Source organism: Zonotrichia leucophrys, chromosome 6 (genome assembly GCF_028769735.1).
Source record: "Zonotrichia leucophrys gambelii isolate GWCS_2022_RI chromosome 6, RI_Zleu_2.0, whole genome shotgun sequence".
Lineage (NCBI taxonomy): Eukaryota > Metazoa > Chordata > Aves > Passeriformes > Passerellidae > Zonotrichia > Zonotrichia leucophrys.
In genome coordinates, this window is record NC_088176.1 from 17,456,951 (window position 1) to 17,478,364 (window position 21,414).

The 21,414-nt window shown below is 36.1% G+C and overlaps 1 protein-coding gene across 5 annotated transcripts in view; it reads left to right on the forward strand.

Moving 5' to 3' along the window:
• Nucleotides 1-18,993, forward strand: part of ERCC6 (ERCC excision repair 6, chromatin remodeling factor) — a 44,060-nt gene extending 25,067 nt beyond the window's left edge. For all 5 annotated transcript variants that reach the window (XM_064716891.1, XM_064716889.1, XM_064716892.1 and 2 more), the window contains 13 exons: nt 4,242-4,412; nt 4,857-5,033; nt 6,425-6,541; nt 7,931-8,026; nt 9,803-10,021; nt 10,732-10,842; nt 11,280-11,399; nt 12,426-12,520; nt 14,092-14,237; nt 14,323-15,021; nt 15,603-15,804; nt 16,127-16,205; nt 16,626-18,993. In XM_064716891.1, coding sequence (XP_064572961.1) covers nt 4,242-4,412; nt 4,857-5,033; nt 6,425-6,541; nt 7,931-8,026; nt 9,803-10,021; nt 10,732-10,842; nt 11,280-11,399; nt 12,426-12,520; nt 14,092-14,237; nt 14,323-15,021; nt 15,603-15,804; nt 16,127-16,205; nt 16,626-17,054 — 2,661 coding nt within the window. In that variant the 3' untranslated portion in view covers nt 17,055-18,993. The remainder of the gene's footprint in view (nt 1-4,241; nt 4,413-4,856; nt 5,034-6,424; nt 6,542-7,930; nt 8,027-9,802; nt 10,022-10,731; nt 10,843-11,279; nt 11,400-12,425; nt 12,521-14,091; nt 14,238-14,322; nt 15,022-15,602; nt 15,805-16,126; nt 16,206-16,625) is intronic.
• Nucleotides 18,994-21,414: the final 2,421 nt, after the last annotated feature.

Genomic DNA, 21,414 nt, shown 5'->3' on the forward strand with positions numbered 1-21,414 from the left:
GAATCATATTTTGTGAATAGACATTTTCTGGTGTACCTTCTAAGATGCACAAGCATTGATGCAAGAGCCTGTCTCCCAGCTCTTCAAAGGTGCCCACAGAAGTATTTCACTTGACAGTGAAGAGTAGGGAAGACATCTGTTCTGATTGTTTCATCATAAATTGATTCTAGGCTCTTCAGTTAGTGACACTTCTTTAGTGTTACAAATGAACTTTGAGCAATGTGGTAAGTGAAAGGCTCTCTGATTTTTACCTTTTTACCAGTCTGTTCTGGTTTTCTTTGCAAGCAGTTATAGGATTTTCACAATAATAGTGTGAAATAACTGCCTGAATTGTGAGCACCAGATTGGCTGCAAATCTTGTCAGCCTGTTTCAGCTCAGTCATTGAGACTTCTTACTGCTATAATATTTCTGGAGTTTTTAGCATATGCAAAACTTCAAAAGAGATACTCATTCTTTTTCTAAAATAACATTGGTAAAAAATTTTGACAGTAAAGGAGGGAAATATAAATTTCCCATTTCACCCCTTGGACTATGACTAAAGGTCTTCAGCTATCTATAAGGGAAGGCAGATTGGTATTTTAGATGATGTAAGGAAGACACAGTAGCAAGTTGCAGGGGTTTCCAAGACTTTTGAGCTTGTTTGAGGCATTTGGATGAAATGTAAAACTTGCTCTTTTTAAAAATTATTATTATTTGTGGTTAGAGAAGATTATTTAGCTTTTCTAGGATGATAAATGTCCTAAGTTGGAGCAGTAGGTGGTACCAGATTTAAGTAATAGTCTTCCCCTGTGAAGTCAGCTTTCAGTTTGAACAAGGTATAGCATTTGTGGCTAAACGTCCTGAAGTGCTGTCTTATGCTATTAAGCTCCTACCATGGTTTGTCCCGTTGTTTTAAAACTTCTGTTGGCACATGAGCATTTGTAAATCATAGAATGTGAGAGGCAATGTGAACTTTGGTTATCATGTCTAACATACATTTTATGGAAGAAGGCTGTATTTTTTAAGTTCAAGGCTGAACTTTTAATTTCCTAATCTTTAGAAGAGGCATCACTGAGGTTAACAATTCTTTCTGATGTTAGTCACATACTGTTTGTAGATGTGTAACTTTGCATTCCCTTATTCTGGTCAAATGTAGGACACACAATGCAACCCTAGAAAGTAATTGTCAAGTTCATGATGCTTGCAGCTGTGAAACCATCTACTTGAAGATGACTTTACACATGGAAAATTTTAGACCTTCTAGCCTCACAGTAGAGTACATAATCTACACGTAAAAAAGTCAATTTCAGAGCTTACAGTTACCTGTATGATTGCATATGGAACTTGTGTTTTAGGAAAACGCTCTGAGTTAAGAACCAGACTCAGATAAAATTAGTATCATGCTCCAAGAAGTAGCATTCTTGTTAAATATGTAATAAGTGTTTTAGCTCTTTTTATTGCAACTTTTACATCATTAAAAATTATAATGTGTTCTTTTGAAGCCTCTTCATGGTGCCATTTAGGATTTTTGTTGGGGCAAGGAAATAATAAAGAGGTTTTATATGTTGAATTTATGGATCCCCAGGCCTAATGGTTGGTTATGAGATGGTGATAAGCCTGCTGAAGAATGCACTTTTGATTCACAAATGATATATGGTTGGATAAGTGGCTAGATACTATCTCTGACTTCATGCTTGCTTCAAAGATAGCTGAATGTTTAGTGAATTTTGTAGCTGTCACTAGTCTATGTCTTTAAGTTCGGTTTTAACATACACATTTTGGTCTAAGAAAATTACCTTTTTTTTTTTAATAACAATACATAAGAGTTCCGATTTCAGGTCCTCTTAAATATTTTTAAAATACTGTCAAAAAAAGAAAAAAATCTTACTTCTGTAAACACCAATCCAAAAAATTTTCCTGTTTTTGTACCTTCAGAAACAAACTTGTAGGTACGTTGAGGTACTAAGAGGAAAAAAGCATTTACTTAGAGATATGTCCTGAGAATAAATAATGAACCTTTTAGCTGTAAGAAATGGTGCTTGCTAAAATTCATCCAGTCTTTGTACATCTCCTGTGCTCCAGTGAAGACAAGGCAACACCATCAACTTACCACCCAAGGTTGGGAGAAAATACTGTCCCTGAACTGTAAAGGCCTGAAGTACTGTGCTAAGCAGAAATCCAAGTTCATAATTACTCATTGTACTCACATGTTCCTCTATTCATTAGCCTCAGATAAAGGCCAGAGTGCAAAATTTCAAAATTAGGTAACTCCTGTGTAATCTGGCATTAGTAGGATTTGTCTCTCTCAAGCACACTTTTTTTTACTTAGTATAACAGTGCATGACCTGAAATATTTCATTGTAGTGTATTTCCAGTGAAAAACTAAAATTTTAATTAACTTAATCTAACTAAACAAGAAAACTGTGGATTAAAGAAATAAAATATATACATAAAAATATATGTTATATATATACATTATATATGTATTTTATATTTTAATATATTTATTTACAAAATATTGTAAAATATCCTGAATTATAAAATGCCACACCCTCAAGAGTTTGTATCCAATATTAGATCCATTAGCATGTTTTAAAATATTTAGAATTATTCCAAGAACAGCACTTAAAGTGAAGGCAACCTTGAAAAGGTACCCAATGCAGTAAAATGAGACTTAGTAAGTGTTGTACTGTGAGTTGATGAAATTGTGTTGTTCTGTTTCTTCATTGTCAGCACAAATCCTTGTTTATTAAAAATTTAGCTTGAAGGAAACTTTAATTAATTACAGGTTCAGTAAATCCTGACTAGGATTCTGCCTTGGTGTGTTTACAATGAATGGCCTTCATGTGCCTGTGTTTCACTTCTGTTCTCTCTGCTACCTGACAGCGTGATTTATGGCTGTTGTTTTCTACGAGTCCACTGTTTGCCCTCTAGGAGGGATTGGTCTCTTGAGCCTCCATAATAACAGCAGCACTTTCACAAAACATCTTTTAATGACAAGAGTGTAGCATTCTGTAAGTCAGGCTAATTGCAGACATACCCTATTAATTGCAAAAATTAGGAGAGGTTACATATTTTACAAGCTTTTAATTTTAAATCACCCGAGATGATTTGTCTTAAGTGTTTGGATAGTGATGTCTACAATATTCTATGACAGACCATTGCTGAGACTTGAGAAAAGTTGCAGACTATGGATAATGTACCAGGTAGAATTAAGCTGTGGATGTCCACACCTGCAGAGAAATCCTGTTCTGTCTGTAATACAAATTATTCTAAAGATTACATATTCTCTTGAGACTCGTGATACCAACATTAAATAATGTGTTGTGGTTTTATCAGGAGATGATAATCAGAAAGCAGATATTCTTGAACAGTTAAAAGAGTTTTTTGAATCTTGGGGGGTGTGTGAGTAAGTAATTTTACAGTAAAAGGTCATGGATATTGACACTATCTTAGTTTTTGATGTGGGTTTTTCCCTTTTGTTTGGTTTTTAATTGTTTTTTGTGGGTTGTGTTTTAATTAAAAGGCACTTCTAGTAATAAGGGGGTTGTCTTTAGCAAATTTAGTGGTGGTTGTACTTTCTGTTTTTCCCTTCTCATCATCTGCTGTTTAAGTCTTCTAGATTTATACATGGAGGATAACTGCAATAAAGATGAGTCCTGAACACTGTCAGAAATGATGTAGACTGTCCCTGCCCTACATAACTTGCAGCTATAAAGGCTAGTAAAAACCTGGGGGAAGGTTAAAGCTTACAAGAGAAGCACAAAATTTGAAGATTGGTAGCAACTATGTTAGTCTTATAATGAGAAAATTTAGACAGAATTTAGGATTAAACAAATATATTTTTGTATTTGTTTTTCAGTATTTCACTTGTTTAATTTTCCTCTAACATTCTTGCTTGCAGTACACAAAGCTGGGTTTGTGAAGCAAATATAGGAGAACTTGAAGAAACCCATTACCTTAATCAAATCCAATGTTTGCTTTTTCAGACATTGCCTTTAAAAAGTTGAAAATAAAAACCACTTTTTCCTTCTGACCAGGCTTTTGGTAATTCTGATTTGCTGTAGTATTCAGGTGCTTCATTCTTGCACAGATGAGCTAAGAATAATATAATCAAAATCTTGCATATACTTATTTTCTTTGCAAAGTGAATTATAGATCTGCTTTTATAATCCTTTTATACATACCTTGGATAGTAAATCTCTGTGTGTGTAGCCCTGAGGATTCTGTCCCACTGACAAAGTTCACCTTTTGTTTTTAGGTGAAATTAATTCATGAAATTGCTTCATGCCATGGGATTTTAATTACATCTTACTCGTACATTCGTCTGATGCAAGACAACATCCACACATATGATTGGCACTATGTCATTCTGGATGAGGGTCACAAAATCCGAAATCCAAATGCTGCAGTCACACTTGCATGCAAGCAGGTACTTTATAAAAAATAAATGTATGTGCTCTGGAGGGAGGTTTCAATGTCTAGTAGCCTATCATAAAAATATATGTTTGATCATTAAAAAAGAATAAAAGCGTACATCACAATGGTCTGTATTTGACTATTTAACTTACTTTACTTTTCTAATTAATTTACATGGGTAAATTTACACAAGTGTGGTAGAGGAAAAAAAATATAAATTTAAAATTGCATAGTAATTTACCAGTACTGATAAATGTCAGATTGCTGGTGTGAATTTTCTGCTAACAGTTTATGAACAATGTATTGGAGAAATCTGTTTTTTTCATGAGTGTGAGGCCATGTATTTTGACATGAGAATTTATTTATGGTGAAATTGAATATCCTCTGAGGTAGGAGGCAGGATACCCCAGGAACCATGAAAATAACTTTCTTTTGGTTTTGTGGTTTTTATTAATAGTTCCGCACACCCCATCGAATCATCTTGTCTGGCTCCCCTATGCAAAATAACCTAAAGGAGCTCTGGTCCCTCTTTGACTTTATATTCCCAGGAAAATTGGGAACCCTCCCTGTGTTCATGGAGCAGTTTTCTGTCCCAATAACCATGGGAGGATATTGCAATGCCTCTCCTGTCCAGGTAAATGCATCCAAAATATCATTTTGCTTGAAGGAAACTGTTCCAGCTGTTACTGTTGTTTCTAAACTGACTTCTAAACGTACTTAATGCTCTATGTTCTAGACCAGAAAAAGAGCTGTGTGTATGCATTACTGCTGCTTGTGTAAAAAAATCATTCAACTGAGACTGTTTCATTTATACAGGAGTGCACTTTATATACAAGGTTTTCTTGTCAAAAGTCCTAAAGTTTAGGTCATTAGAAGTATTCTTTGATGTGTAGACAAACAGATTTGAGTGGAAGGTGACTGATCCCACATTTTAATGTATTTAAATAGAATTTAAATAGAACTTTCCTGTTTGCTATCAAGCTTTGGCAAATCATGCAGTAAGTGGAATCCTTAAATCCTGTCGAGAAACAGTTTTTATTTTAAAAAGCTAAAATAGGTCTAAATTGGAAGTCTGGAAGTAGATAAACTAATTTTGAAAGTAAAAAATTACTTGAGAAATTATTTTGAATAAGTGTCTATTAATCTTTGTAGTTGTGGTTCTCAGTATTGATGACAGCTTAAATATTTTTCTGTTTTTAACTAGATAGTAAATAAATTATCTGCATCATAATCTACTGACTAAATTTCATATAAATGCTATTAAACTTATATCCTTCTAACTATTCTTTGTAATGTTTTTCCATGCATGCATTGCTGAGGTTTTATTTTCTTTTCAAGATTAAGTACTTCTCTTGTATAAGTATTAGTAATTTACTAAGTTTGCCTTTCAATTGTTTTTATATATCAATAATTTATTTTATTGTTTGTCTTGTTTTAATACAAATTAAGGTATTTTTAGCCAATATTACAGCTAATACCTATCTCACACATCCATTACCCCTTATAGAAATGCATTCTCCATTTAGGGCCAGAGTGACCTTCAGTTTCTGTCATTATGGGGATTTTCTTGTACCGATTTTTTTTTTAGAGGTCTCAAGTGTGCACTAATCTTCACTTATTGTCTGGTAACCACCATTGCTGCAGGCTTCTTTTTTGATCTTTACTATATGTATTAGCACTTTTTCATGAGGATCTTGGTTTTGTACAGATTTATAGTCACTTCTTTCTTTGGTTTCTAAATTAAATATCTTATTTTGGTCTCTTTTAAAGACAAATCTGATGTATCTGAGGAAGCCTTACTTACTCAGTTTTATTGTTGCTAACATGAATTTTATTGCAATTCATGTTGTGTTGAACATGTAACTATAGATTTTATTTCTTTTTATTTTATTTTTTAAATTTTAAATTTTTTTTATTACCTAATTTTATTAGTATTTTCCTATTGCTGATTGTATAATTTTTCTAGTTGCTAGAATTAATATCAAGAACCAAAATACAGCTTGTGCCTTTTCTTCCTTTTTTCAGGTAAAAACTGCATACAAGTGTGCCTGTGTGTTACGGGACACCATAAACCCCTACTTGCTGCGAAGAATGAAGGCTGATGTAAAAATGAGCCTTTCACTTCCAGATAAAAATGAACAGGTTTGCTTCTTTTCACAACTAGATCTGAGTCCTCACTCTCCCCAAAACTCAGTCTTTGATGAAAATGTGGAGATAATTTGTGCTAGTAGCAGATAAAATGGTGGTTTAACTAAAGATGAGGAGCAGAGCTTTCAAGATTCATATTCTTTCATGATTGTACTGAGTATTAAATTACTGCTGTCTTGCAGGGTCTGTATGAGTTCACTTATCTAAAAAGTAAAGGGTAGATGAAGTGTAGTCAGGGCTACTTAATGCTGTCCCCTTGGGTCTCAAGTGCATTGAAATGAGTTGTCTGTCTGTTTCCTTTTGTACAGCAGGAAACAATTCAGCATTGTTTCCTGTCATAGAAAGATTAATTTGGGCAGCAAATAATACAGAAATACTTGCTGGCAGCAAGCTAGCTGGCCTATACATTATAATAAATTTTCAAAATATTAGGCTTGTGGTGTCAAACTTGTTTGCTCTACTACAAAGTGGCATGTTTCTTTAGGAAACATTTTCATTCAGAGTAGAGGAGGTTGAAAGTATTGGTTAACAGAAATTCCTACAAATCCTCACTTGTAATTATTAGCTTCTTCTTCAGGTTTCAGTGCTTCAGGCATTTATGTTCTGTTCTGACTCCTTCCTGTCTTCCCACTTTAAAAGAGAAGTAGACATGTTAAGTCTTTGTAAGACAGTGCTGAAAGGTACATAATAAATAAATAGGCCATACTGTGTATATGCAGCCTAATGATCTTTTTTTAACCAATTTTTTAATTTCTATATACTATTTTTAACCAACTTCTCAATATCTAGATATAAAAGAATGTGATCATAGACAGTTTAAATAAATTTGATTTTTGCTCTTGCCAGTCACAGGGCACTACATCAGTTTGATATAGAGCATAATATTGGGTGCCTTGCAGGATGCAAGGAAGTGATTTTGTTCAATTTTAGCCCATCAGAGCACCTGAGAAATCATTATATTTCATGCTTAAGGTCTAAAGACAGGACAGACCACGTCTGCTAAACTTCTAAGAATTTGCAAGTTGTAAGGGAGGTGACAGATGCACAATGGAAAGAGTTTACTATAAACAGCTTTGAGAGAATGCTAACATTGCACAGTTCTAGTTTTACCTCATTGAAACTAGAAAATGGCAGCACTTCCAAAACTAAAGCGATTTGAGAGGAAGATCTAACTACTGGGAAAGAGCACATAAAACCTCATGAAACTCATCTTAATGATCATGTTTATTCTCTAAATTTTTTTTTTATTATTTCTAGTGATTTCTGTGCAGTATCTTTTGACTTAGTTTTTCTGTATGTCACATATATCTGAACTTTCTGTAGCACATGGTAAAATTCTGAAATTCCCACAGGTTGGGCTTGAGTGGTTGGTTTGTTTTGTAGGTCCTCTTTTGCCGTTTGACAGAGGAGCAGCGTCAAATCTATCAAAATTACATCAACTCTAAAGAAGTTTACCAGATTCTCAATGGAGACATGCAGGTGGGCATTAATAAGGATATTGATAGGTATGGTTTGATGGATAAAATCATGGACTGGCCCTTGCACTCTTCTAGCTGAATTCTGAGCAGTAGGGGAAGCAAACACACTGACCTCTACTCAGTTTTTGTAGTTGTCTGGTTTTTTTCTCAGAAATGTTAGATGAAATATGTTTGAGCTAGTGATCGATATGTAGTGGCATGACGAGATAAAAGTAGGAATGGAATGAGCTTCCCAGTATGTTTGTGATCTTGGGAACAAATTCTGGCTTTTTGGATGACCTGTTGTAGGTAACTGTATTCATGCTTTTAACCAATTGCCCAAGTGAAGCAAAGGAAAAGCATAGTTACTCCTGGGAGTACAATTCACGTGTGATGACTTTGTTCTGCAATAGTTTATGATGTCACAGTATTAACAGACAGCAGACCAAATAAGAAAACATCCTTGTTACTGTCTTATCAGTCACTTGTCAACATCTTGTGCATCCATCCTCATAATGTAAGTGTTGAAATTGCTGTGGCCAAGTGGAAGGCATCATTGGGGTACATTTGCAGTTGCTGGCTGCTGCTGCCTGTGTAGAATCTGCTATTTCCTGTGGCTCCTATATTGCACACATCTGACTTGTTTGACATTTTTATGCATGCAATGGATGTGTCTCCATTCCATTTTAGCCCTTGTTTGTAAGAGGAGAGGTATTATGTGTTGGCTAAAATGTGTAATTCACCATATTTTCTTGTCTTGTGAGCTGTGAAATCCATTCTCTCTGCATACCCAGGGCCTCCAGTCAGTGATATAGTCAGCATAGCCATGTATATTGCAGTCCCATGCACAGAACACATTGACCTCATTACTGTGTTGACTTTTTTTAATTTTCCAGATTTCAAAAAGTTATAGTGGGCAAGTTTTTTCAAGTGCATAGCCATTTTAATTATCCCAGTGAAAATTTTTTAAAGAAGCTTGTTCTTTTAGAGATGACTTGTACAAGACTCTGCAGAAATTTCCTTAAGATGTTACAAAATGGGCTATCATATTTACTAGGGATCTGAAATTTTTGAACAGCAAATGTCAATGCTTTTATTAGCTATTCTGTGATGACAACAGCAAATCCCAGCTGAAAAACAGCATTGTAAAAACAAACCATAAATTATGGGCAGGCTCATCCAGCTTGTAGTGCTAAAAGATTGAGGGGTTCATTGTTTCAAGCTAGTTCATTTTTCAGAATATTCAGAAGTATAAATAACACTTGTAATATTATTGAATGAATAACTGAATAGAACTCGCCTAACATGGCGTCAAAAGTAGTAATTTCAGTTTTGTATATTTGTTCAAATATGTTAATTCATTTATTCTTTATCATGCATTCTGGTGGGCATACTGACTATCCTCAAGATCTATCTTAAGTTACCTGCTAATATGATAGGAGTTGGAAGGAAAGACATGATAATTTCATGATTTCAAGAAACAGATTGGTGGCATTTTTGCTTTTGAATGAGAAAAACATGGCCTAACAGCTAGGTAGGGACTAGTTTTACTAGTGTGGATATTGTTGCAGAATTCCCTTAACAGGATAGGCTCCCAAGTACATAAAATTTCAATCACTTTCTTTTGTACTGATTTTTCCTAAAACTTCCCCTTAAGCAAGTATTAGCATGAAAACATTATTAAAAAGAAACATTGATGTTGAGTGGATTAATCTATTGCTGTTTATTTTTTTTCCACCAGCCATATAGACAAGTATTTGTCATGAAAATAGAAATATTTTTCTCTTGTATTCTTTAGATTCTCTTAGGACTATCAACTTTGAGAAAAATTTGCAATCACCCTGACTTTGTTGCTGATAGTCCCAGACTTCTGAAGAGTGTGCCAGATGCTGAAGCAGAGGATCCAAATCAGTTTGGATATTGGAAACGTTCTGGAAAAATGATAGTGGTAGAATCCTTGCTGAAAATATGGCACAAGCAAGGTCACAGAGTATTGTTTTTTACTCAGTCAAGACAGGTAAGATGAGCTAATTGTTTTTAGTTTCCCTATTACTATTACTTAAAATGTGTGTGAGAGTTCCAAAAAACCTGCAAGTAGAACCACCTTTTGTAGTGTCTTTCTCATAAAATCAATATCTTACTGAAAAAGTTACCGAAATGACTGATGTGTTTGGAATAACCAGAGACCAGTTCCCAAACTCAGTAATGACACAGCATTGTAGCAGTGGGCTGATTTCAATACTGGGTCAAAGCTGTATCAGTTGTATCCATGTGGTCCCAGGCTGTCCCTGCTGTGTAGTTCGAGGACACAGTTGGTGTCACTTTGCATGCTCTGTGTGGTGCTTGTGCACCTCTGATCCTCAGAATCTCTCTCTTCGGGATAGTGGCACAGGCAGTGACCTTTGTTTGTTTTCCCTGTGTACTCACAGTTTGTCTTCCTTCTGTGGATTTCCTTGGGATGCTCTACACCAGCCTGTTTAATTGTCTTGAAGCCATGGCCCTGGACTTCCAAACTAAGCTCAAATATTCCACTGCATTCAGCTGTGAATTTTTTTTGCTTCATTCACATAAGTTGGTTTTCTGTCATTTAAGAAAATGTTTCAAGTTTTTCATTGTCATTGTTTGTTTGATTGAAACTGCAGTTAGTACCAGAAATTCTTACAGGTTCATCATACAGATGCTCAGTATTCACATCTGGATTTCATTAAATCTTTTCCATCACCACAGATGATGCAGATACTTGAAGTCTTTGTGAGATACAGAAACTATTCCTACCTCAGGATGGATGGCACCACAGCAGTAGCTTCCAGACAGCCTCTTGTAACAAAATACAATGAGGTGAGATGTTCCATCCCGCACATGAATACATATTAATGAGTATTACTGAGTTCTTCCATTCCTTTTTGTTCTATTTTTAAATATACTACTTCAGGTTGGAGACACAAAACTGGAGAGTTCAGGGAAATGAAACCCCTGTATTTGTGAGAGAGGGGAAAAAAGTAATCTCTTATTTCATACATAAGTTGGGTTTTCTGCTAAGGAAAGAAACACATCTGAGAAGGGTGAAAAGAAGTTTTATTGGATAACAGTAAATGAAATTTAGATCAGACTACTTTTATTTATCAAAAGAAATACTAGATGAGCAAGAAAATGTGTTCCTTCTCTTGCCTTCCTTTGCATCTTTGCATATAATGCTGATAAAATAAGCCAGGAATTTTTTTTTAATGTTACATTTTGCTATTTCTTGCTTTAGTAAATTCTCTCTTGTGTCACAGGACAAATCCATATTTCTTTTTCTTCTAACAACTCGTGTTGGTGGCATTGGAGTTAACTTGGTTGGTGCTGACCGGGTTATTATTTATGATCCTGACTGGAATCCCAGTGTAGACACACAGGTGAGTTTGATTTATTACATTCCATTTACCAGCTGAGTTGAAATAAAACTGAAATCAAAATGACATTTATCTCCTCAAATAGTGTTAAAGCACTATGTTGCTCTTTCCTAAGTTGCTGTTCCCAGCAATGGTCACTTAGGGTGCAGCTCCACATTATGATTATTCTTGTGGCAAAGACAACTTAAGTGGTTCCCACCACATCCCTTATATGCTGTTATACCTCACCACTCTTCAGTCCTGTTGATTCGTGCAGTCGGTTACAGTTCAGTGCAGTCAGAGAAACAGTTCAAATGGCCTGTGTTTTTAAAACAAATAAACCAGATATTTCTGAAGGGAAAGTACAGCTGTGCAAGTTCTTGAACAGGCAGGACTGTTGGTGGTGACAATGCAGGATGAGAAGAGGAGAGCAGATGCTGCTCAAATTGACTTTCTTACTAGATAATGGTATGTAGCTGTGACCTTAGAGAACTGCTCTGAGCTTTTAAAAGTTGTTCATTATCTCATCTTATCTCACAGTGTGGTAAGACTCCGATTTATCAAATCACGTAGCAGTTATATTGTGCTTACAAGTTTGAGAGGAAAAAGCTTTTTTATAGAAATGCTATGTAGCTCTGACATCTGCAAGTGTCTGACTTACAGTGCTCTGTATAGTAGTTGGTTCAAGATGTTTGTAGGAAAGATTCCAGTTAAGTTAAAGAAGAAAAGTTCAAAGGAAAAGTGTGTATTAGCACTCTATTGGGAAATTTCCTTCTGGAATAAGTTTATGTAAAGTACATATTCTGGGTAAAAGTTCTGATTTTAACATAATCTATGTATTGATAATTTTTGCAGAGATTTCTTGGTACAGTTGGAGACTTTCTAGATCTTTTTCCTCTCCTGCTGAGTTAATTATCATATGCTCTAGAAATCTGATTTCTTGAAGTATTTGTTAAATGTCCAAGCTAAGTTTGAAAGAGTGTTATCATTGCCTCTCTGCCAGCCACGTTGGAGAGGCTCATATCTGGTAACCAAACCTTTGTGTTCCAGGCTCGGGAACGTGCTTGGAGGATAGGCCAGAAGAAAGAGGTGACTGTGTATAGGCTGCTCACTGCAGGGACCATTGAGGAGAAGATATACCACAGGTCAGTCAGAAGGATTTCTTGGATACAGCTGCATGCTCAGGAAAATGCTTTTAGCAAATCCAAGGTGGTGGAACAGTGACATAACTGTGCATGTCCACACATTGCTTCTAATCCCCCACCTTGGTCATGGTGGGCACATCATGGAAAACTTCTAAAAGTTTCTACTGAGAAATGGAGAACCTTTTTCTTGTACTAGACTCCCAGCTGTACTGCTCCATCCCTAGCAGCAAGACACATGTGCTAAATGTGCCTTATCAGTCTGTTCCAGCAGCTGTGTCCAGCACATCCAGAATTCCCTGTAAAACATAGTATGAGGCATAGACAGAAAACAGTGAGCACCTTATTCACAACATGAGACTCAACTAGTCTGAAATGCAAATTCAAATCATCAAGTTCTTTATATTCTCCTTGGGATGTATCAAGATGTATGTGGTACATAGATCTATTTACTACTGTGCAAACCCAATTAGATTTTATTCCCAATTCATTCCAAAGTGAAAGAATTAAATCCCAATAACTACCAGTCATATTCATGTTATTTATTCCAAAGTGTAGCTAAAGCCTTTGAAGTGCTTGTATTTCAAAATCAATGAAATCTTTTTGGTTTGCTTTCCCATTCAGCTTTCTCAATAGTTAGCTTCACTCACATGAATTCCAGATGAATGTACATGGGAATCCTGTGTCTGGACTTCATTCTTTAGAACTGAAATACCCTCTTGGAAAATTCAGAAGAACAAAAAGCTCTAAATAATGAAATGCCCATGCTTACTGTTTTCCTGTGTTTTCTTGCCTGTAAATGAAAACTTAGTTTTTTGACCACTGAATTTAAAAATATTTTCCCACCTTAATCTCAGCAGAACCAAAAGTGTGATAAAACTGTTCTAAGGAACTATTTCCAGTTCTATTTAGGGATGTACTTTTTGTACAGAATAAAACAGCTTTTGCTCTAGGCACTATGTACTACAGACATGGCATAGAAGCAGTTTTACCAATACTAGAAGATTCTTGCAGCTTTGTACAGATTTGTTCCTTTTGGTCCTCTGTAGGTGGGCTCTTTTCTTCCCAGCCACAAGTCTGATTCCCCTTTTCAGTGTCTGTCATGCAGTCATCACCATCAGACTAAGCTACTCTGCTGCTTTTGTTTCCTCCAATCAATTGAACCCATAAAATGTTGTCATTTTAGCAAGCTGTAGTTTTTTCTTTCAGGAGCTTTCTGTTTGTTTTATTGTTACATATGCAAGCTTTTCAATTTTAATGGACAAAAAAGTTCTAGCTGTGAAGTTATTTATTGCTTAGTTAAGGGATGCCTCATAGGACATCTCAGGATAGTGGTTACCTGTTGTGTTATGGGGTTGTTGCAAAATAATAAATCCCTGTGTTTAACAATTTACTTGGTTGTTTGAAAGTTACTAACTCAAGATGGTCTTTTGGAAACTAACATCGTCTTCCCACTGCTTAATTGTTCTGCAGGGTAATGTTTGTGCTTATAGTTTTCTGTTTAAGTACTGTACTCAGTACTTAAACACATTTAGACATTGTTTCATGCACCAAATATTTGTTTTCTTTTTTAGACAAATCTTCAAACAGTTTTTAACAAACAGAGTGCTGAAAGACCCTAAGCAGAATCGCTTCTTCAAATCCAATGACCTTTATGAACTATTTACTCTGAACAGCCCAGATGTGTCTCAGGGGACAGAAACAAGCGCAATTTTTGCAGGTACATGGGGGTTTTTTCTGTTTGTTTGGAAGAAAAAATGTCTTAATTGTTTATTAAATGGATACTAATTTTATTCATCCCTCAGGTACTGGTTCAGATGTTCAAGTCCCAAAGCCACCTGCTAATGGCACTTCTAAATGTGATGTCCATCTTGCAGAAAGCAGCTCACACAAGAAGAAGAAATCCTCCAATTCCCATTCCACCACACACATGAAAGATTCTTCATCTAAAGCAATAGAGACAAGTGAGGAAACCAAGGGAACCTTGGAAGCCTTTGACCAAAATAGCTACACAAAAGATAATGCACAAGCTGCTGCTGATACAAATTCCTTAAATGAAAGCAAGGAGGAATGCTTGGAAAGTGATGACAAATACATGTCCCAGTCAGTGCCATGCAGTGCAGGGTCTGCAGAGAATGCAGAAGGTCTGACTGCTGTGGTGGCTGGTGAGGGATGTGGTGCAGCTAATGCAGATGCCAGGACAGATCTTAGCCTCACTTGTGATGCAGCTGGCTCTTGGGAAAAGCAGGATGCTAAAACTGAAGATGGGCAATTTGATAATAATCATTTTAAGTGTATCTCAAAAACAAAGCACAAGGTGGATGTGCTGTCACATGAGAGCCACAGAGATAAGTCTAAGAAGAAACATCACAAAGATGGCAAATTTGAAGGAAAGCGCATTCCTCATCTAGTGAAACAAAAGCAATACAGAAGGGAGAACAGTGAAGAGCAGGACTCAAAGAAAAATGATGACTATGTCTTGCAGAAACTTTTCAAAAAATCAGGTAACAGTTGTTGCTTGGCTGCTGTCTAAACAGATGTATATTAAACCTATGCAAATGAGGGGAAGAGCAGATCTGTTACTCTGATGGTTAAAGCTACAATAAAAAACATGTTCATTCTGTTACTTTAGTGAAAGTGAAAATGTTCATTGTTTAAATTTAGTTTAAATTTGCTAATTACCTTGGCACAAACTGTTCAGAGAGATCCGCATTTCTGGATATAGAAGTATATGCAGTGTTTCTCCTGGATATTCCCAGAATGTAATCAACCTTCATTTACACAAGGGTTTCACTTCTGTCTGTCCTGTCCATAACAATGGAAATGATCAATTTGCCCACATAATTGCCAGGTCTGTTGTGAATAATGACCTCATCAGCACGCCAGAAGTGATTTGCTGTCAGATTGATTACTTAACTGATAAAGAAGGGGGTTCTTTCATTAGAAATTACTATACTGATGTACTTAATATAATCACCCTGAAGAAGGAAAAATGCAATTGTGGCATTCACTTAAAAAGTGAGTATTTGATTTTCACATAAATTAAGAAATGTCCTTCTTCACCTTTTTTGTTTTCTGTTTTTAGGGGTACACAGTGTTATGAAGCATGATGCCATTATGGATGCGTCCAATGCAGATCATGTGCTGGAGGAAGCAGAAGCGAACAGAGTGGCCCAGGACGCCTTGAGAGCCCTGAGACTCTCTCGTCAGCAGTGTTTAGGAGCTGCTTCTGGTGTGCCAACCTGGACAGGCACGAGTGGTCTTTCAGGTGCACCATCAGGAATAAAGTGAGTTCAGTTCTCACTCTGCTTTCCCTAAAACAGAGGAGTTGCTTAGGAAGTTAAAGATATTTATTTTTTGTCTTATTATTTGCAGTAACTTGTATCAGTTGTGCATGTTTTATATTTAATATAGACATGAAAGCATAGTACAAGCATAGGTAGTCCATTCTGAAGTACAAAGAAAGCATTATTGTTGCACAGAAGAAGAGAGAACTTAGTAGAGGGCTCTTGAGAACCCTAAAACAAAAACCCAGTCTGTCTTTGAAAAACTGTCATAGTCATTTTGAGAAGGATGTTTCATAGAGTTAATTCTTTCATGCGTTTTTAGGAGTCGGTTTGGCCAAAAAAGAAACTCCATGCTGCTTTCTTCACATTCCACTTGTACATCAGCTTCAAAGAAGCAGAAGGTAAGAAGCAGAAGCTAACATTTCTGTTTTAATAGCTGATATATGTGAATTGTTATGATTTATGTGATAAATCCAACTTAGATGTGTCATACACATTTGTTGTATGATTATGTAGAATTCCAGAATTTTTAGTTACCTGTGACTCTGACTTTTTGTTTTGATGTAGTCTGGTTAGATACAGCAGTCACAAATTGCACCATGGTTAGCTTATCTATCTCAAAACCAGCAAAGCTTTTCTTATGCTTCTTAAGTTCTGAAATTGAGACCAGAATACATCACCTCTTTATGGTATATTTCAGATGACCAAGTTCTGACTGGTGGTGTTTGTTATTTAAGTCTAAACAACAAGCAGATTTTGTTTACTAAATTCTGTGGGTCTCAAAATGCAATTTTCCCCATAGTCTGTGTGTTTATTTGCAGGATGGAGATACAATAAAGAAACAAAATATAAAGAAATCTAGTTCCAGTGAGCACTTCAGTGGAAGATCTGGAGAATCGTCATCCAGTGCTCTGGACTCTTCATCTTTATTAGCTCGCATGAGGGCAAGAAACCACCTTGTTTTACCACAGCAGACAAGGGATGAGGGTGATGAGAACCATCAGCCAGCAGCCGCCCCAGTCCCGGGTTCCACGGAGTACGATGAGCTGCTCGTGGATCTGCGGAACTTCCTGGCGTTCCAGGCCCGCGTGGACGGTGAGGCCAGCACCCGGGAGCTGCTGCAGGAGTTTGAGTCCAAGCTGCCCGCAGAGCACTCCTGCGTCTTCAGAGAGCTGCTCCGCAACATCTGCACCTTCCACAGGAGCCCCAACGGGGAAGGGGTCTGGAGGCTAAAGCCGGAATTCCGATGACCCTTGATCAGTGAAGGCACCTCTCTGTGCAGCTGAGAACCGTTCTCCTCTCTAAGGAGGAACACTGTGTGACTTGGAAAATATTGAAGTATTTTGTATTCCTGAATACAGTCAGTGGTGCAGGACTTGTTGCAGGCTTAAAGCTAACTTAATTTCTGATTTATACTATTTATATAAAAATGCCATCTACCTCATAGATGAAACAATACAAACTATCAGCACCTTTTCTTCAAAAGAAATCTTAATATAAATGGGGTGAAGAGCATTTACTGACCTTTTATTACAGTAAGATCCATGGATGTCGCCATGGATTGTAAGACTTTGATTTCTGTGAAATTCTGGAAAACTACTTCCTTGATTTCCTGTTTATTACTTGAATGGCCATAGGGCACACAGTGTGCCATCAAAAAAGAAAAAAAAGGGCAGAGGGGAGATGATTGTAGTTAGCATGAGAGATTCACTTGTGCTGAGAAGTGCATCGGAATAATTTTCTGAAACTTGCATCAGTAGTGAGAATTTTGTTGTAATGTTAACTAACTTAGGAAATAATTCTAATGCCGGGAAGGTTTAATCACAAAAAATTGAAAGTGTAGCAGGATATTGAGTTAACTGACAATTGATAATTATGGAAAACTTACTAAATTCCAGAGCACCCATTAACACCATAATCAGCAATCCAGTTACAATCCCATACACCACTGGCAAGTATTTGCTCTACAGTATTTTTTAAAACTGAGACGACAGTAACTGTTATGTTTGTCACAGGTTGTGGACTTATTTAATGTTCATATGTTTCACTGTGATTTATGGCCAGTTACCTCCTACCACTTAAAATTTGATACCTTGATATAGACTGGGGTGTTAGCTGGTCAGAGGGGGAAGGGTGTCACTGTGTTTTACTCACCATAATCATTTTTGGGCATAGTTGGAGCATATATCAAAGTTAGATGTCATTCATCTAGGGGTAGGGAAAACTTGAACTTACCCAACTGTCAAGAGACTTTTAACACCAATTATTTGTAGCAAATCCAAGTACAACACTGGGTCTGTCTTCAGGGCATTCATGTACTACACAAGGAAATTTTAAGGCGGAAAATGTGGACAGATTTTGAGAAGAATACCACATTGTTGCAGAAATACTGAATTACTGTATGGCTTAAACTAGGGGTAGTTACATATGCCTAATGTCCTTCCTATCCCTAAGCTATGGAAAGCTGAGCTAGTTTTAGCTTTTCTGTTCACTATGAAATTATCTTCTTTGCTTTAAGTGGAAGTATAAATATTATAAGATGAATGGTGAAACAAGAATACAAACTTTCTTTTTGTAAAAAAAACCAACCTTTTAGAGACTTCAAATTGCTTTTCCTCTTATTTTTGCTCAGTGATAAAGGATCTGTAGAGATTTGCAAGAAATGATCCTTCTTGGCTTTTCAGAGGCTGGAATTAGGCAGGGCAGGCAATTCAAGAATGTTTATTTTCCTAATAGCATTTGAAGATGGGACTTCTAACATCTCTTTCTCTGATCCCATTTATATTCACTTACATTCCCTCTTTCAAAAACAGGTGAAACAAGGAACTTGGGTTGCAACTGCTGTTGATATGACTTGAAATGCATCAGAAAAAGAGTAAAAACAAACCAATTTCTGTTTTCTTCATATCTATGCAGACTGTGAATTGGTTTGGGTGTCATATCCCCATCTTTTATCCCAGCAGCAAACCAGGAATTCAGCAGTCAGCAAAGCTGTTTTTGTCACCTTAGCTGTCAGTTTTGGTGTCCTGTTTTATTTAAACTCCCATTTTAAAGACATCGTTCCTGTATACTAAGGAGACTTTGCAGCTTCTTGATCTGTTAATGTAAATAGACTTGCATGTACTTTTTATAAATTCTTGGCTTTTATGGACTTATTAAAAAAGGAAAAAAAAAAGTGTGTTCTGGAAGTCATTGGGCTCTGGGAAGAGTGGACAGGGGGGCATCTTCTCCTGTATGCTGTGCACTGACCAAATGATTCATATTATCTTTAATTATATTTCCATTATCCATACAATTTCAAATTCCTAACTAGCTTTTTTCCAGTACTTGCATTTGTTGAAAATCTTTAAGGACTGAAGAAGTACTAATATAATACTCAAAAATATCTGTAAGTAGTTGATCTCAAAAGCATATGTGATTAAAGATTTACTGATTTATAGATAAAAGATTTCCTAGACTATAATATAGCTACTATTCATTTTAATGTAGTAGAGTTATTTCAGAAAAATTCTACTTTCAGTCCATAAAACATCTGATTTTTGTTGGTTTAGCTTTATCTGTGTAAAGTGAATTCTTTTCACATCTTCACAGAATACCTGAAGCAGTTCCTCACTAACAGTGTTGCATAGTCAAACAAATCTTGTATTTTAGCTGTCTCCATTTCCAAGTACTCAGTGCTGTAGTTGGTAGTTGCTATTTTATTTGTGCATGATTCCATAAATCACTCATGTGGAATGTGTGTGTTCTTATATTTTGTTTTCTTACCTCAGTAAAAAAAGGGGATAAAGAAAAATCAAAATACAGATGTTAATTTAGGAATAAAGCTGGGAATAAAACCACTAAATCTTACTAATAAAAGATGTGTCAGCATGGAACAGTGATTATAAACTTAAATTTAAAAAAAGTATACCAGAAGGAACTACTGAAAATATCTTTCCTGTAAAGATGCTAAAAGCTGAACACCATGCTACTGTGGGATGTGACCTACCATCCACAAGCTGAGCAGACAAATACAGTTGAATAAAAATCAGAAAGCTAAATAGCAGAAACTTTGATTTCTCAGTAAGCAGTTGTGGGAACTGTGTACACTGCTTAGGTAAAACCTGCCAAAATGATACTTTAACTGCAGAAGTTAAAACATCATAATTGTTCCTTTTGGTTTCAAGCCATATTTGTAAAGGGGAAGGTAAAAAAATCTTCTTGCTTATGAAGATGTTTTCCCTTGTCTTCCCATCCCATCCTCCTTTTACATTATTCCAGGTGCTTACTCTCCTTTGTTCACCCTTTTGCTGAAGATGTATAGCCAACCAACACATCTCTGGTATAGAACTAAATTTTGGCATAGAGAAAAAAAGACTTAGCTAAAGGTTGTAGGCCTTTGACTTTTCTGGACAATAATGACCCACCACAAAAGAAATGTAAGTTGCTGAATGGATAGATTGATTAGAAATGGTGATTTAAAATGGTATTTTTAAATGCCTAACTTCTGTCTCTGGCTCAGCCTCTTCTTAAAGGGCTGCACCATGTGGAGAATTGAGGCCGTTGCAGATAATAAATGTCATCCTCCAAATAAAGCTATAAAGAAGTAGGGTTTTACATCTGCAAATTTTAGCTTCAGGTGACAGTCACCTATAGACAATTGTGCTCAAGTCATAAGGTCAGCTTTGCTTCTGATTCCAAGATTGCTAAACTTGGCTAAATGTTGCTGTCTTCTACTGCTGCAATTCTCTGCCTTTCAATGGGCTATAACAGAAGGGAGATACTTGATTATTTGCTATTTCTTCTAATCCAAAATAATTTTATTTTTAAAATAAGGAACTAGGTAGATGAATAATTAAACTGTTGGGATAATATCTAACTTGAATTCCTTTTTGCATACTGCTGTGATTCATATGTAAAACCCAGTCATTACAGTTTAAGCAGTTTTCTCTCTTGAAGGGAGGAGGTGTTAAGGAACAGTGAAACAGCTCTATCAGTGATTCAGCAAGGAAAAATGATGCAATGCCTCTTGTGCTGCTGGTGGCTGTGCCTTCTCAAAAGATATATAAAGATGATAAAATAATTAAATATTAAGAGACCCTATAGCAATTTTATCCAAATTTGGCATATTTCCAATGTATGGGCTACTAAATTACTACATTTCTTCCCAATTTTCCCTCATGTTTTACATTTGGTAACGTAGTCACTGAGATTGATTTAAAATGTGGAGTAATCTACCTGCATGGTCTTTTAGGAACAGGAATGTCTGGAATTTCTACTGTAAACCTCTGGGTACTCTAATTCCTGCATTGGTTTCTCCATCTGATGGATACAGTCTTTAAAGGGAAACAATACATCTTTCAGGTCCTTCAAAAATGCTTCAAGAAATGATAGCACAGTACAAAGAAGCCCTGGTTGGAAAAACAGGTAATATGGTATTTTATTGTCTAGATCATTAATCCAGCAATTCTAAGTTAAAACTATCACAGAAAGTTGCTGAGAGTGCAGTTTTTGAAGGGCTTGCATAGGACGCATGTCTAGGAGTCAGGATGTGCCAGCGAGTCTGCACTTGGGAGTTTACCTCCTCTGGGAGAGATATTTATTTATCTCTTAGATACATGGTCAAAACAC